Genomic DNA, 15,483 nt, shown 5'->3' with positions numbered 1-15,483 from the left:
AAAGACTGCACATTTATCAACGACTCAAGAATCTTCGCTAGACAAGGAAGCCTAGAAATTGTTCGGTAATTGTCAAGATGACTACTATCACCACCCTTATGGAGTGGCAACACATACGCAGATTACCATACTTTAGAAATAATTCCTGAAGACTGAGGCAGCAATGAGGGTCGCTGCACATTTTAGCAGACCAGGTTCCAAATGATCTGCCCCTTTAGATGTATTAATGTCTCATACTAGCAAGGCATCAAGGACTTCCTTAACAGAGAATTGTCTGAAAGAAAACCCCAGATCAACATTTACAGTATCAATCAACAAATTCTCCATTAATATGCAGACTACACTTAATGTGAGTTGGCTTAGAAACTGAGTCAAAAATATAGCCCACAGAAATAAAATGGTGATTTAAATGCATTAATTACATCAATTTTATCAGTAATGGTGCTAGCTCCACTCCAATTTGCATACCGCCCCAACAGATCCACAGATGACGCAATCTCTATTGCACTCCACACTGCCCTTTCCCACCTGGATAAAAGGAACACCTATGTGAGAATGCTGTTCATTGACTAGAGCTCAGCGTTCAACACCATAGTGTCCTCAAAGCTCATCACTAAGCTAAGGTCCCTGGGACTAAACACCTCCCTCTGCAACTGGATCCTGGACTTCCTTATGAGCTGCCCCCAGGTGGTAATGGTAGGCAACAACATCTGCCACACTGATCCTCAACACAGGGGCCCTCAGGGGTGCGTGCTTAGTCCCCTCCTGTACTCCCTGTTCACCCACGACTGCGTGGCCAAGCACGACTCAAACACCATCATTAAGTTTGCAACGGTGGTAGGCCTGATCACCGACAACGATGAGACCGCCTATAGGAAGGAGGACAGAGACCTAGCGGTGTGGTGCCAGGACAACAACCTCTCCCTCATCAAGACAAAAGAGATGATCGTGGACTACAGGAAAAGGAGGGCTGAGCACGCCCATATTCTCCTCGACGGGGGTGTAGTGGAGCAGGTTGAGAACTTCAAGTTCCTTGGTGTCCACATCACCAACAAACTATCATGTTTCAAACACACCAAGACAGTCGTGAAGAGGGCACGACAACGCCTATTCCCCCTCAGGAGACTGAAAAGATTTGGCATGGGTCTTTAGATCCTCCAAAAGTTATACAGCTGCACCATCGAGAGCAACTGATTCAGAGGGGTTGGGTTAAATGAGGAAGACACATTTCAGTTGATTGAATTCAGTTGTACAACTGACTAGGTATCCCCCTTTTCCTTTCCCGACTAGTTGCATCACCGCCTGGTATGGCAACTGCTCGGCATTTGACCGCAAGTCGTTACAGAGGGTAGTGCGTATGGCCCTGTACATCACTGGGGCCAAGCTTCCTGCCATCCAGGACCTCAATACCAGGTGGTGTCAGAGGAAGGCCATCCTAATTATAGACTGTTCTCTCTGCTACCGCACGGCAAGCAGTACCGGAGCGCCAAGTCTAGGTCCAAAAGGCTCCTTAACAGCTTCTACCCCCAAGCCATAAGACTGCTGAACAGCTAATCAAATGACTACCTGGACTACTTGCATTGACCTGCCCCTGCTCACTTTTTTTTTTATGCTGCTGCTACTCGCTGTTTATTATCTATGCATAGTCACTTTACCCCAACCTTCAGTATCAATGAAAAGTTTCAACACACCAACTCATTCCAGGGTTTTTATTAGTTTTACTGTTTTGTACATTGTAGAATGTTGTAACTTTAATGTGTTACAGAGTTAATGTTTAAGTTAATTCATTGAGCTGTATCTAAAGATATTTCTTTACAGTTATTTACATATGCAATTGTATTGGTTAGTATTGAATTACGCTTTTGACTGCAAGTTCCAGAATGCCTTGCGACAGGAAGTAGAGAGTGAACGCGCTAGTTAAGTGCAATTAACAGGTGATTATTTTTAGCTCCTTTGCGCTAGCATCTTACTTGCATTGCTCTGTAGAATCTAAAGTTGTTAAATGTAACGTGATCAAGAATTATTACTAAAAGAAGCTTTCATATCAAACCCGACGTCCCGAGTCATTACTTTGAAGATAGTTAATCTATATCTTGGTGCCGAAACCCGGGATATGAGCTGCGACGAAGAAGCGGCTGAAATGGCTGAGGAGGAACGCCGGCATGAAACCGAAAGAATGAGACGAAAGCGGGGTACCATTCGAGGTGCCACAACACGGATTTTGAATCAGATTGACGTGGAAATAACCCAGTCAAATCCGGATACCGATCACTTGAGTACATTGTTGGAATTGCTGTTAGCTAAGGAGGACAGTTTGTTTGAACTTGATCGTGGAATTGAACAGTTAACCCCATTGGACGGATTGGAGGCAGCGATTGCATGCACGGAGGATTACAAAGAGCGCGTTATCATGCTGAAGAGCCGTGCACAACGAGTGATAAAGAAAAACCAGGATCTCAATCCACTAGCAGCACGGGTGAGTGACGCTAACTCAAACAGATCACAGAGACAATCAGTAAGGCTACCAAAGTTGATTATTGAGAAATTCTATGGAGATGTCAGTATGTGGCAGGAGTTTTGGAGCCAGTATGAGACGGCTATTCACAACAATGATTCACTGTGTAATAAAGAGAAGTTTACCTATCTGAAAACATATCTCACTGGACCAGCTGCAAAGGCAGTAGCAGGACTGATGTTAACAGACAGTAACTATGATGATGCAATCGCTCTACTCAAGAGCAGATTTGGAAGGAAAGATCTTGTGATTAGTGCTCATATGTCAAAGCTGCTGAATCTCACCCCTGTGAAGAAATCCTCTGATCTAAATGCATTGAGGCAGCTATATGATGAATGTGAAATTCAGATTAGGAGCCTGGAATCACTGGGTGTAGTGTCAGAAACCTATGGAAGCCTACTATGCCCAATCTTACTGCAGATGATTCCAGAGGACATAGCTCTTGACTATAGTTGTCAGAGGGGAGTAGATGATGAATGGAAAGTGTCTGAGATTGTCAGTTTCCTACAGAAGGAGGTTCAGAGCAGGGAGAGAGCGCTACAAATGACAAGATCATGCAACCAACAGAAAGAGAGCAAACCATGGAACAAGTCATGCTTCTCCAATGAAATGAAAACAAAAAGACCCAACATGCCCTCTGCTGCAGCACTGCATACAGCCAGCCAGAAGGAACAAAACTGTCTATTCTGTGACAGTGCAGACCACAAATCAGAAAACTGCCCTGACCAAAATATTGCTGCACGCAAAGAGAAACTAAAGAAAATGGGAAGATGCTTTGTATGTTTAGGACAGAGACACATAGCAAAATTCTGTAAAGTCAAAGATGTGTCATGTGCAACATGTGGAAGCAGACATCACATTGCTGTGTGTACCGGTAAGAGGAGTGAGGTGCAACCCCCTACTGTTTCTGCAGATGCTGTTGTTTCCTCAGTTATTCCCCATTCAGTGAAGATTAAACCAGATGGACAGAACACTGTGTTGCTACAAACGGCAAAGGCATGGGTAGAAGGCCCATCGGGCAGGAAGATAGCTCGTTGCTTACTAGATGGAGGCAGTCAGAGAAGCTTCATACATGAAAACCTTGTGAAGGGCTTGAAGCTACCAGTAATCAGACAAGAGGCACTCACTCTTCACACGTTTGGCTCCTCTGCCCCAGCAACGTCCCAACGCAACACAGTGAAAGTCATCTTGGAGAATGTCTGGGACAAACAGCAGAGAATAGAGATAGAGGCAATTGAAACCCCATATGTGTGCACAGCTGTGATGAAGGTTCCTGGTGAACAGATTCAACATGAGCTCAATAGAAAGGGACTGCAGCTCGCAGACTTTCCAGGAGATGACAATGATCCTGAACTCTCTGTCCTGATAGGAGCAGACTACTACTGGCAGATAGTATCAGGCAGAGTGGAGCGACTGACGGAGACGCTAGTTGCTTTAGAGAGCACCTTTGGATGGTCGGTGCAGGGACCCGTGTCCATGTCAAGTGTCGCCGAGGCAACTTGCATGTTCATCCCACTTGATGAAGACACACTAGTCTCCAAACAACTGCATGCATTCTGGGAGCTTGAGTCTCTGGGTATTATAAGCGAGAACACAGAACCCAGAGGAAACAGAGGCTCTACAAAGGTTCGAGGAAACAACCACCTTCAAAGATGGTCGATACCACGTGGAGTTGCCATGGAAACGAGAAATGCCAGAACTCCAAGACAACTATAGAATCGCCAAGAAACGGTTTGAAGGTCTGAAGAAAAGACTGAAGAAGGATGTGACGTTGTACAGCAGATACAATGAAGTAGTAGAGGACTACTTACAACAAGATATGGCAGAGGACGTGCCCAAGGACAACGCATCAAGTGCAGACAACGTAAAATACTACTTACCTCACCATGCAGTACTCCGAGAAGATAAGGTGACAACAAAACTGAGAGTGGTGTTTGATGCCTCGTCCCATGAAGATGGCTGTCCATCCCTCAATGACTGTCTACTCACAGGACCGAACCTGAATCCGGATCTGCTTAGCGTTCTGATAAAGTTCAGACTACATGAGATCGCATTCATGGCAGACATCAAGAAAGCTTTCCTGCAGATATCCCTAGCAGAGAGAGACAGAGACGCCGTGAGATTTCTATGGCTCACAGGCCCACCAAGGGGAGAAAATGAAGAGGAGCTGCGTGTGCTGAGGATGAAAAGAGTGGTATTTGGAGCTTCCCCAAGTCCATTTTTGCTGGCAGCTACAATCAGGAAGCACCTGAAACAATATGAAACAGAACAACCAGAAGTTGTAGAGATACTGAGAGAGTCACTCTATGTAGATGATTTCATTGCAAGTTCACACAATGTTGAAGAGGCTTACCTTGTGACAACAACTGCAAAGCGAATGCTGTCGATTGCAGGCATGGACCTCTGCAAGTGGATGACCAATTCTCCTGAATTGAAAACAAAATGGGAGGAGAGTACGACAACTGACCACCCGTTGACGCTAGAAACACAAGGATTAGTGCTGAAGGTTTTAGGTTTAGTATGGAGACCGGAAACAGATGACTTTGTGTTTGACCTCAGGCCGCTACTGAGCATTCTAAAGCAAAAGGAAAACACAAAGAGAAGTGTTCTACAGGCGTCTGCACGTATCTTCGACCCTCTTGGTTTCCTGACCCCCTTCACCATCAGGATCAAGTGCATGTTCCAGGAAATGTGGGAGAGGGGACTCAGCTGGGACGAAGAATTACCACCTGATCTGACACGAGAATGGCAACAGTGGTGTTCAGAACTACCCCAGTTACACCAGCTCACCATACCAAGGTGGTACAGAACAGACATGCGGCCACAGAATAGCCACACTCTGAAACTACACGTGTTCTGTGATGCAAGTGAAAGAGCTTACAGTGCAGTAGCTTACTTGCAAGGTGAATCACAAGGCAGGGAAACAACAAGTCTAGTCACATCCAAGTCCAGGGTAGCCCCACTCAAGAAAATGACGCTGCCACGCCTGGAGCTCATGGGAGCTGTGATTGGAGCGAGACTCGCAAACAACTTGATGACCACACTGAAATTGGAAGAAAAACAGATCCAAATGTGGACAGACTCGATGATCGTGCTGCATTGGATTTGCAGCTCAGCTCAGAAATGGAAACAGTTTGTTGCGAACAGAGTGACGGAGATCCAGTCCTTGACCAATCCAGAGTCATGGTCACATATTGAAGGGGAAACTAATCCAGCTGACCTCCCTACAAGAGGACAAACTGTTCGAAACTTGACACAGAGCGAGCTATGGTGGAATGGACCCAGAATTCTGATATCACCCAATCAGTCCGAAGAGACTGATGATAACAAGGTTCCGGAAGAGGTGAATATAGAACTCAAGTCCAGCTGCCAGGTTACTGTACAACTCGCAGCAAACAGCACAGCAATCACTGAACCTGTGTTGGAGCTTGAAAGGTACAGCAAACTGAAAAGAGTGTTCAGAGTCACTGCCTGGATAAAGAGATTCATAGCCAATGCTCGTACAACCATAAAGATACAAGGTAAACTGACTGCTGACGAACTGTTCGATGCAGAAAAGTACTGGATTAAGGTAACACAACAACAGAGTTTTGGACAGGAGATCAAAATACTGAAGGCAGGAAAAAGCCTAAACAATGACTGTAAAATCAGAGAACTGAAACCGTTCCTGGACGAACACAAACTACTCAGTGTAGGAGGAAGACTGCAACAGTCCAGCTTCACATTCAGAGAGCAGCACCCATGGGTTCTGCCCAACAAGTACAGCTACTCAGACAGTGCAAAAACGTTCAAGAGAGCTGATCAGGACTTGAAAGAGCTGTGGAAGGCAATCGAAGAGCCCCAACTCTTGGCTTTCTTCTCAGAAAGGGGCATCACCTGGAGGTTCATCGCCGAGCGAGCAGCCTGGTGGGGCGGATTCTGGGAAAGACTTGTCAGGTCAGTGAAAACATGCCTGCGAAAGGTTCTTGGGAGAGCTTCACTCAACTTTGAAGAGATGTGCACAGTCCTGACAGAGGTTGAAGCAATTCTAAATTCTAGGCCTCTGACCTTCGTGCACAATGAAGTGGATGAACCACAACCCCTGACCCAGCACACTTCCTGGTGGGTAAACGACTAACCTCTTTGCCTCCAAAGCCATTTCCAGCTGACACTCAGCACCCAACGCTAAACAAGGAGGACATGACACGCAGATGGAAGTACAGGCAGAGACTTGTGACCAGCTTCTGGAACAGTTGGTGAAGAGACTACTTGCTGGATCTAAAGTCAGCACACCGCTGTGATACACCACAGCCCACCCCACTGAAAGCGGGTGACGTTGTACTCATAGGAGAAGATAACACACCCAGACAAACCTGGAAACTAGGAAAGATTGAGGAACTGTTTCCAGGCCGAGATGGCCTAGTTAGATCATGTTCAGTTCGTACTGCTTCAGGGACTTTGTTGAGGAGACCTATTCAGTTGATATACTGCCTAGAGATCAAGATGAACACAGTTGTTCATCGGGGGGGGGAGGATGTTGTAACTTTAATGTGTTACAGAGTTAATGTTTAAGTTAATTCATTGAGCTGTATCTAAAGATATTTCTTTACAGTTATTTACATATGCAATTGTATTGGTTAGTATTGAATTACGCTTTTGACTGCAAGTTCCAGAATGCCTTGCGACAGGAAGTAGAGAGAGCTAGTTAAGTGAAATTAACAGGTGATTATTTTTAGCTCCTTTGCGCTAGCATCTTACTTGCATTGCTCTGTAGAATCTAAAGTTGTTAAATGTAACGTGATCAAGAATTATTACTAAAAGAAGCTTTCATATCAAACCCGACGTCCCGAGTCATTACTTTGAAGATAGTTAATCCAGGGTTTTTATTAGTTTTACTGTTTTGTACATTGTAGAATAAGTGAAGACATCAAAACTAAAAAATGGAACACATGGAATCATGTAGTAATGACAACAGTGTTAAACAATTTAAAATATATTTTATATTTGGGATTCTTCAAGTAGCCACCATATGCTTTGATGACAGCTTTGCACACTCATGGCATTCTCTCAACAAGCTTCATGAGGTAGTCACCTGGAATGCATTTCAATTAACAGGTGTGCCTTGTTAAAAGTTCATTTGTGGAATTTCTTTCCTTCTTAATGCGTTTGAGCCAATCAGTTGTGTTGTGACAAGGTAGCTGTGGTATACAAATGATAGCCCTGTTGGGTAAAAGACCATGTCCATATAATGGCAAGAACAGCTCAACTAAGCAAAGAGAAATGACAGTCCATCATTACTTTTTAAGAAATGAAGGTCAGTCAATCCGGAAAATGTCAAGAACTTTGAACGTTTCTTCAAGTGCAGAAACCATCAAGCGCTATGAGGAAACTGGCTCTCATGAGGACCGCCACAGGAAAAGAAGACCCAGAGTTGCCTCTGCTGCAGAGGATAAGTTCATTAGATTTACCAGCCTCAGAAATTGAAGTCCAAATAAATGCTTCACATAGTTCAAGTAACAGACACATCTCAACGTCAAATGTTCAGAGGAGACTGTGTGAATCAGGCCTTCATGGTCAAATTGCTGCAAAGAAACCACTACTAAAGGACACCAATAAGAAGAGGAGACTTGCTTGTGCCAAGAAACACGTGCAATGGACATTAGACCGGAGTCCAAATTTGAGATTTTTGGTTCCACAGCATTCTGCAGCAATAAGCATCTGGTTTGCACTTAGTCCCACTATCATTTGTTTTTTAACACACCTCCAGGCTGTGTAAGGGATATTTGACCAAGAAGGAAATTATGGAGTTCTGGGTCAGATGACCTGGCCTCCACAGTCACCCGACCTCAACCCAATTGAGATGGTTTGGGATAAGTTGGACCGCAGAGTGAAGGAAAAGCAGCCAACAAGTGGTCAGCATATGTGGGAACTCCTTCAAGACTGTTGGAAAAGTATTCCAGGTGAAGTTGGTTGAGAGAATGCCAAGAGTGTGCAAAGCTGTCATCAAGAATATAAAATGCATTTTGATTTAACAATTGTTTGGTTACTACATGATTCCCTATGTGTTATTTCATAGTTTTGATGTCTTCACTATTATTCTACAATGTAGAAAACAGTCAAAATAAAGAAAAACCCTTGAATGAGTAGGTGTCCAAACTTTTGACTGGTACTGTACATGTACATATTACCTCAATTACCTCGACTAACCTGTACCCCTGCACATTGACTCGGTACCAGTACTACCTGTATATATAGCCTCATTATTGTTATTTTATTGTGCAACTTTTTAAAAACTTTTAGTTTAGTTAGTAAATATTGTCTTAACTGCATTGTTGGTTAAGGGTTTGTTAGTAAGCATTTAACATGTAAGGTCTACCTGTTGTATTTGGCGCATGTGACATAAAATTTGATTTGATTTGAGAGATGAATTTGATGGGGAAGAGAAGAAGAGCTACAGAGATGAATGCTTTTCCAGTTCTTGGCCAGATTCCCTGCACAATCAGTGCGTTAACAAAATAATCAGATTTTGCTTTTCTAACTAGTTTTACACAGATTTCTCAATCTCCTAAATGATTGCCAATCTGGGCTTGAGTCTGTAAAGCTAGTTTTGGCCCAGACAGCATCTCTATTATGAATGTATAACTTTGTCTAGCTCCAGTGTTTAAGGGAATATGCTCATCGACAATAACATTTTTATTGAACCTTTATTTAACTAGGCAAGTCAGTTAAGAACAAATTCTTATTTACAATGACGGCCTAACGGGGAACAGTGCCCCTGAACACTGCCTTGTTCAGGGGCAGCACGACAGATTTTTACCTTGTCAGCTCGGGGATTCGATCCAGCAACGATTGGGAGCAATATTCATTCAATTCAGTTTCAAATAATGAAAAAGTTAAATTAATTAATTCAATGATTCAATTTGTGCATTACAAATTCAAAAATATTAAATAAAAATGCAATATCCTAATACAACTTCAGAATGATGGAATTCAAATACAATTTCTCAAGTAAAAGTATTTTTTTGGGGCTGTATATTTAAAAATACTCATACAGAGAATTATTTTTTTTGTTTAAAAAAAAATACCAGTTACTCAAATACATGTATTTGAACCCAGGTCTGATATGATCATGTATATGAGGATGCATGCATTTACAGATGTGTCCTTAGCTCCCAGTAATAACTAACCTCTCCTGTCTGTCCGTTTCAGGGTCTGTTGGCACGGGGCGAGTGGCCCAACCCGCTGCGGGAGAAGAACGTGGCGGTGAACAGCTTCCTGCGTTCCTGGCTGCCACGGCTGGGCCAGACCCAGTTCCTGGATGTGGGGGCGGGCTTCGTGCACTCTGACGGGACCATCTCCACCAGGGACATGTTTGACTTCCTGCACCTGACAGCGGCGGGCTACCGGGCCATCGCCAAGCCCCTCATTGACCTGCTGCGGCAGATACTGGAGGAGACGCCTGAGGAGAAGAGGGCCTCGCTGCTCTGAGGGCCTCGCTGCTCTGAGGGCCTCGCTGCTCTGAGGGCCTCGCTGCTCTGAGGGCCTCGCTGCTCTGAGGGCCTCGCTGCTCTGAGGGCCTCGCTGCTCTGAGGGCCTCGCTGCTCTGAGGGCCTCGCTGCTCTGAGGGCCATGGCCCAGGGGCCACACACCCACACAGCCAGGGGCATGCCTCACTCATTCACTCTGCTGGGGAGTAGCTGGAATTTGCCTAAAACCACTAATCCAGGATCTGGTCCTAGATCTGTCCTAGATCTGATCTGTTGCTAGATCTGATCTGGTCCTAGATATATCCTAGATCTGATTTGGTCTTAGGTCTGTTGTTAGGTGCAAGATCTCTGGCAACTTCTACCTCTACAGGGAACGGGGGGGGGGGTAGTCAGGGGTGAGGCATGCTCCTGTCTATTGAGATGGGGTCAGATCAAGATGTCACTTGCTGGGCCAAGCAGAGAGAATGGGCACACATATGAGTGGAACTGGAAGTGCAGGAGAGGAGGGGGAGTGCATGGGTTCATGTGCATGTGTGCAGGGAGACAGAGTTGACGGTGTGGAGAAGTGAAAGAGAGCGAGACAACAATACTTCCAGAGACATCGTACACGCTATAGCAGCAACAGAGGATAGAGAGAGATCGGACACCTGCACAAGCTGTATAAAGAGGCTAATGGCAAACATGCATAGACTCTGAGAGAAGAGAGACACAGACACTGTAGTAGACTCTAAAATGTCAGCTTTGCCAATTGAAATGTAAATTAGCTTCCTACTTGGGCACAGCTTAACAGCACAGTAATAAACACTCCTATATATTCCCTCTCAGAAATCTGTTTGAGTTGGCTCCATATGCCACAGTCTAAACCAACAGCCCTTTAAAAGCTTTAAACCGCCATCCGAGTACCAAGTGTAATCTTCTCTCCTCCCTCCCTCACTCTGTGCCTTGAAACAGTGAACAGTGAAGTCCAGCTATCCTCCCATACCTGCCACACACACACACACACACACATCGGCTTTCTCTCCCTTTCTTACACATAGGAAACTACACTCTCCTACAGACTCCAATACCTGCTTACTCTGTCTCTCGCCTACTCTTAATTTCTGTCCCTATTTTGTCTCGTTGTGTGTAGCATACAGAACTCCGACCCATCCCTGTCCACACTACCACCTGCCTCATAACATATGACAGTGTCGCAGGACGTCTTAAACAGTAGCATCATGATAAAGCTTCTGACATAGAATTACATAGATTTTATAGTCTACTACTACACTAAAACCCAACCACAGGTCACAACCCTGTTTTGTCTCTTCCTGGTGCAGTTGAACTGAAGTGGTTTCTGAGGTCCTCTTGCTCTCATGTTACTAGCTACTGTCTTTAAGGAAATGTAGCTCTTTTTTTTTTACAACCAAATCTCTGTTTTGATGTAGATGGCAAATTTATAGAAGGGTTCAAACACTTTTTTTTCTTTTGCGATTTCACTTGTTTTTGAGAAACTTACCCCAGCCATCATTTCCTCGTCCTGCATTACTGGGGCTCTGAACAAATGCTCCAAAAACACCCAAATACGTCCTTTTATAAATGGAAACGCTCTCAGTATAGTGATGCAGGTCTTTTGAACTTTATGCGCAACTTTATATTTCATTTTGTGCTACTCAAGCCGTCAAGCCCCTATCCAGCTGTTTCATTTCCTATGTAGCCTGCTGCTAGAATGGGCGGAGAGATATCACTCGAGTTGTCTGTTTCATGTGTACAACATCTAAAGACCTGCATCACTATACTGAGAGCTTTTCTGTTTCTAAAAGGATGTATTTTGGTGTTTTTGGAGCCTTTGTTCATGTTTTTTTTGGAGCCCCCGTACTGCACATCGAGGATAAGGAAGTGAATCGCTGGTTGGGGTAAGTTTCTCAAAAACAAGTGAAATCACCAAGTGTCTGGACATGCCATATACATTTTTTTTTAATATAATTTGGTTGTAAAAAGCTAAATTGTCCTTTAAGCTCTACACGTATTCTTCTTGTGCCTGCCTGCGCGTGTGTGTGTGTGTGTGTGTGAACCTTCAACACTGGCTTGGGTGAGAAGTGTGTACAGTATGTGTCACTTATGGTTGGTTGTATGACTGTTTAGAAGTGACCCATTTGTATATAATACATATATGTGAAGCTTGGATAGATGGCCTTGTATTGCGGATGTGGTAGTGTTTGTAAGATAATTAACGTTAGCGAGTATCTGTATTTGGTGCAAACTGCTCTATATTTGGCTTATTCTCACATGCTTAAGTGTTCCAATAAAGGACCATGAATGTACATAATTTGTGGTGTTGCTTCATTTCACTTGATTTTAAGGTGTAAGTGTGAAGAAAAGTTGTTTTATCATCAAGGTTTGTGATTAGCTAGCCTATCTGCGATTCAGTCACTGCATTACTAACTTGCGGGAGTCCCATTTAACCTCTAGAGCGGCTATTCCCAAACTGGGGTACGCCAAATTAAAATGTTATTCACATTCAAACAGTTAATTTAGATTTTCCAACAGGGCTATACATTTTGGGTGATTTTTCATTTTTTCTCACCTGAGTAGCCTCGTTTCACTGCCAAAAATGAAATTAAACCGTCTAGTGACACAATGTCAAATACAGGTAGCCTAGTCAAATAATTAACATCCAATCACATTAACCGTTACTCTCTCGGGAATTCCACAAACCGTCCGTATGTAGCCAAACGTAGCTGCAGCTCATTCCGTTTGCTAACAAAATCGATAAATGGTTTGAAAAAAAGTAAGGCCGCGTCCATAGAGACACATCAGCTCTACTGGTAGTACTGCTACGACCAGCAGTACTACACCTGCACCTGTCGACGACACAAGTTCTGCTTCCACGAGCACATCCAATGCTAGCATCAGTAATTCTACATTTGTTGCTAGCCCAGTGAGCATGGACACTGACAGTTGTGAATCTAATGCAACCGAAGAGCTACTGCCCCCTTACCAGGGAAAGCCCCGAACGACAGGGACGTTTGACAATCGGAAAGGCGCAAATATGATGAGAACTACATTGATTTGGGGTTGACTTATATTGGGAGTAGTGCCTTTCCTCAGCCACAGCGTGTTATATGTGCAAAAGTACTATCTCATAACTTGAGAGACGGGCATAAAGTTGACTTGCTGGTTAAATAAAGGTTGCATTTAATTATCACTTGTCTGACTGCTTGCATGATGACGAGTTTCTCACACGACTGGCCTATCTGGGTGACTGCCTGAATGATCTGAATCTAGGATTACAGGGACTCTGCAACTATATTCAATGTGCAGGACACTGTCTGCAATAACGAGGACAACACACAAGTCTTTCCATCATTGAACTCAAACTTACAGATAATGTCAAATGTGATATAGCAAAGCACCTGAGTGAGCTGGGTGCGCAATTACATGTACTTTCCCGAAACGGACGACACTAACAACTGGATTCGTTATCCCTTTCATGCCCTGCCTCCAGTCCACTTACCGATCGATATCTGAACAAGAATACCTAATTGAAATTGTAACAAGCGGTTCTGTGAAAATGTAATTTAATCAGAAGCAACTGCCAGATTTCTGGATAGGGCTGCGCTCAGAGTATCCTGCCTTGGCAAATCGTGCTGTTAAGACACTGATGCCCTTTGCAACCATGTACCTATGTGAGAGTGGATTCTCGATTCCTCCCTAGCATGAAAACTAAATACAGGCACCGACTGTGTGTGGAAAATGAATTAAGACTGAGACTCTCCCCAATACAACCCAGTATTGCAGAGTTATGTGCATCCTTTCAAGCACACCCTTCTCATTAACCTTCGCCCCAGTCTGAGGGCCTGAGCGCTCTGGAGCAGGTTTTCATCAAGGATCTCTCTGTACTTTGCTCCGTTCGTCTTTCCCTTGATCCTGACTAGTCTCCCAGTCCCTGCCGCTGAAAAACTTCCCCACAGCATGATGCTGCCACCACCATGCTTCACCGTAGGGATGGTGCCAGGTTTCCTCCAGATGTGACGCTTGGCATTCAGGCCAAAGAGTTCAATCTTGGTTTCATCAGACCAGAGAATCTTGTTTCTCGTGGTCTGAGAGTCCTTTAGGTGCCTTTTGTCAAACTCCAAGCGGGCTGTCATGGGCATTTTACTGAGGAGTAGCTTCCGTCTGGCCACTTCCTTAAAGGCCTGACTGGTGGAGTGCTGCAGAGATGGTTATCCTTCTGGAAGGTTCTCCCATCTCCACAGAGGATCTCTGGAGCTCTGTCAGAATGACCAACGGGTTCATGGTCAAATTGCTGCAAAGAAACAACTACTAAAAGAACACCAATAAGAAGAAGAGACTTGCTTTGGCCAAGAAATGCGAGCAATGGACATTAGACCAGTGGAAATCTGTCCTTTGGTCTGATGAGTCCAAAATTAGATTTTTGGTTCCAGCCGCTGTGTCTTTGTGAGACACGGAGTAGGTGAACGGATGATCTAGTCCTCACCGTGAAGCATGGAGGAGGAGGTGTGATGGTGTGGGAGTGCTTTGTTGGTGACACTGTCAGTGATTTATTTAGAATTCAAGGCACACTTAACCATCATGGCTACCACAGCATTCTGCAGCTATACAGTTGTGGCCAAAAGTTTTGAGAATTACACAAATATTAATTTTACAAAAGTCTGCTGCCTCAGTGTCTTTAGATATTTTTGTCAGATATTACTATGGAATACTGAAGTATAATTACAAGAATTTCATATGTGTCAAAGGCTTTTATTGGCAATTACATGAAGTTGATGCAAAGAGTCAATATTTGCAGTGTTGACCCTTCTTTTTCAAGACCTCTGCAATCCGCCTTGGCATGCTGTCAATTAACTTCTGGGCCACATCCTGACTGATGGCAGCCCATTCTTGCATAATCAATGCTTGGAGTTTGTCAGAATTTGTGGGTTTTTGTTTGTCCACCCGCCTCTTGAGGATTGACCAAAATTCTCAATGGGATTAAGGTCTGGGGAGTTTCCTGGCCATGGACCCAAAATATCGATGTTTTGTTCCCAGAGCCACTTAGTTATCACTTTTGCCTTATGGCAAGGTGCTTCATCATGCTGGAAAAGGCATTGTTCGTCACCAAACTGTTCCTGGATGGTTGCGAGAAGTTGCTCTCAGAGGATGTGTTGGTACCATTCTTTATTCATGGCTGTGTTCTTTGGCAAAATTGTGAGTGAGCCCACTCACTTGGCTGAGAAGCAACCCCACACATGAATGGTCTCAGGATGCTTTACTGTTGGCATGACACAGGACTGATGGTAGCGCTCACCTTGTCTTCTCCGGACAAGCTTTTTTCCGGATGCCCCAAACAATCGGAAAGGGGATTCGTCAGAGAAAATGACTTTACCCCAGTCCTCAGCAGTCCAATCCCTGTACCTTTTGCAGAATATCACTGTCTGTCACTGTCTGTCACTGATGTTTATCCTGGAGAGAAGTGGCTTCTTTGCTGCCCTTCTTGACACCAGGCCATCCTCCAAAAGT

General features: G+C 44.3%; 1 protein-coding gene across 3 annotated transcripts in view; it reads left to right on the top strand.

Moving 5' to 3' along the window:
* Positions 1-12,278, top strand: part of LOC120045113 (platelet-activating factor acetylhydrolase IB subunit alpha2-like) — a 31,723-nt gene extending 19,445 nt beyond the window's left edge. For all 3 annotated transcript variants that reach the window (XM_038990002.1, XM_038990000.1, XM_038990001.1), the window contains one exon: positions 9,704-12,278. In XM_038990002.1, coding sequence (XP_038845930.1) covers positions 9,704-9,982 — 279 coding nt within the window. In that variant the 3' untranslated portion in view covers positions 9,983-12,278. The remainder of the gene's footprint in view (positions 1-9,703) is intronic.
* Positions 12,279-15,483: the final 3,205 nt, after the last annotated feature.

This window comes from Salvelinus namaycush, chromosome 3 (assembly GCF_016432855.1).
Source record: "Salvelinus namaycush isolate Seneca chromosome 3, SaNama_1.0, whole genome shotgun sequence".
Lineage (NCBI taxonomy): Eukaryota > Metazoa > Chordata > Actinopteri > Salmoniformes > Salmonidae > Salvelinus > Salvelinus namaycush.
This window is presented reverse-complemented; position numbering and strand designations above follow the sequence as displayed.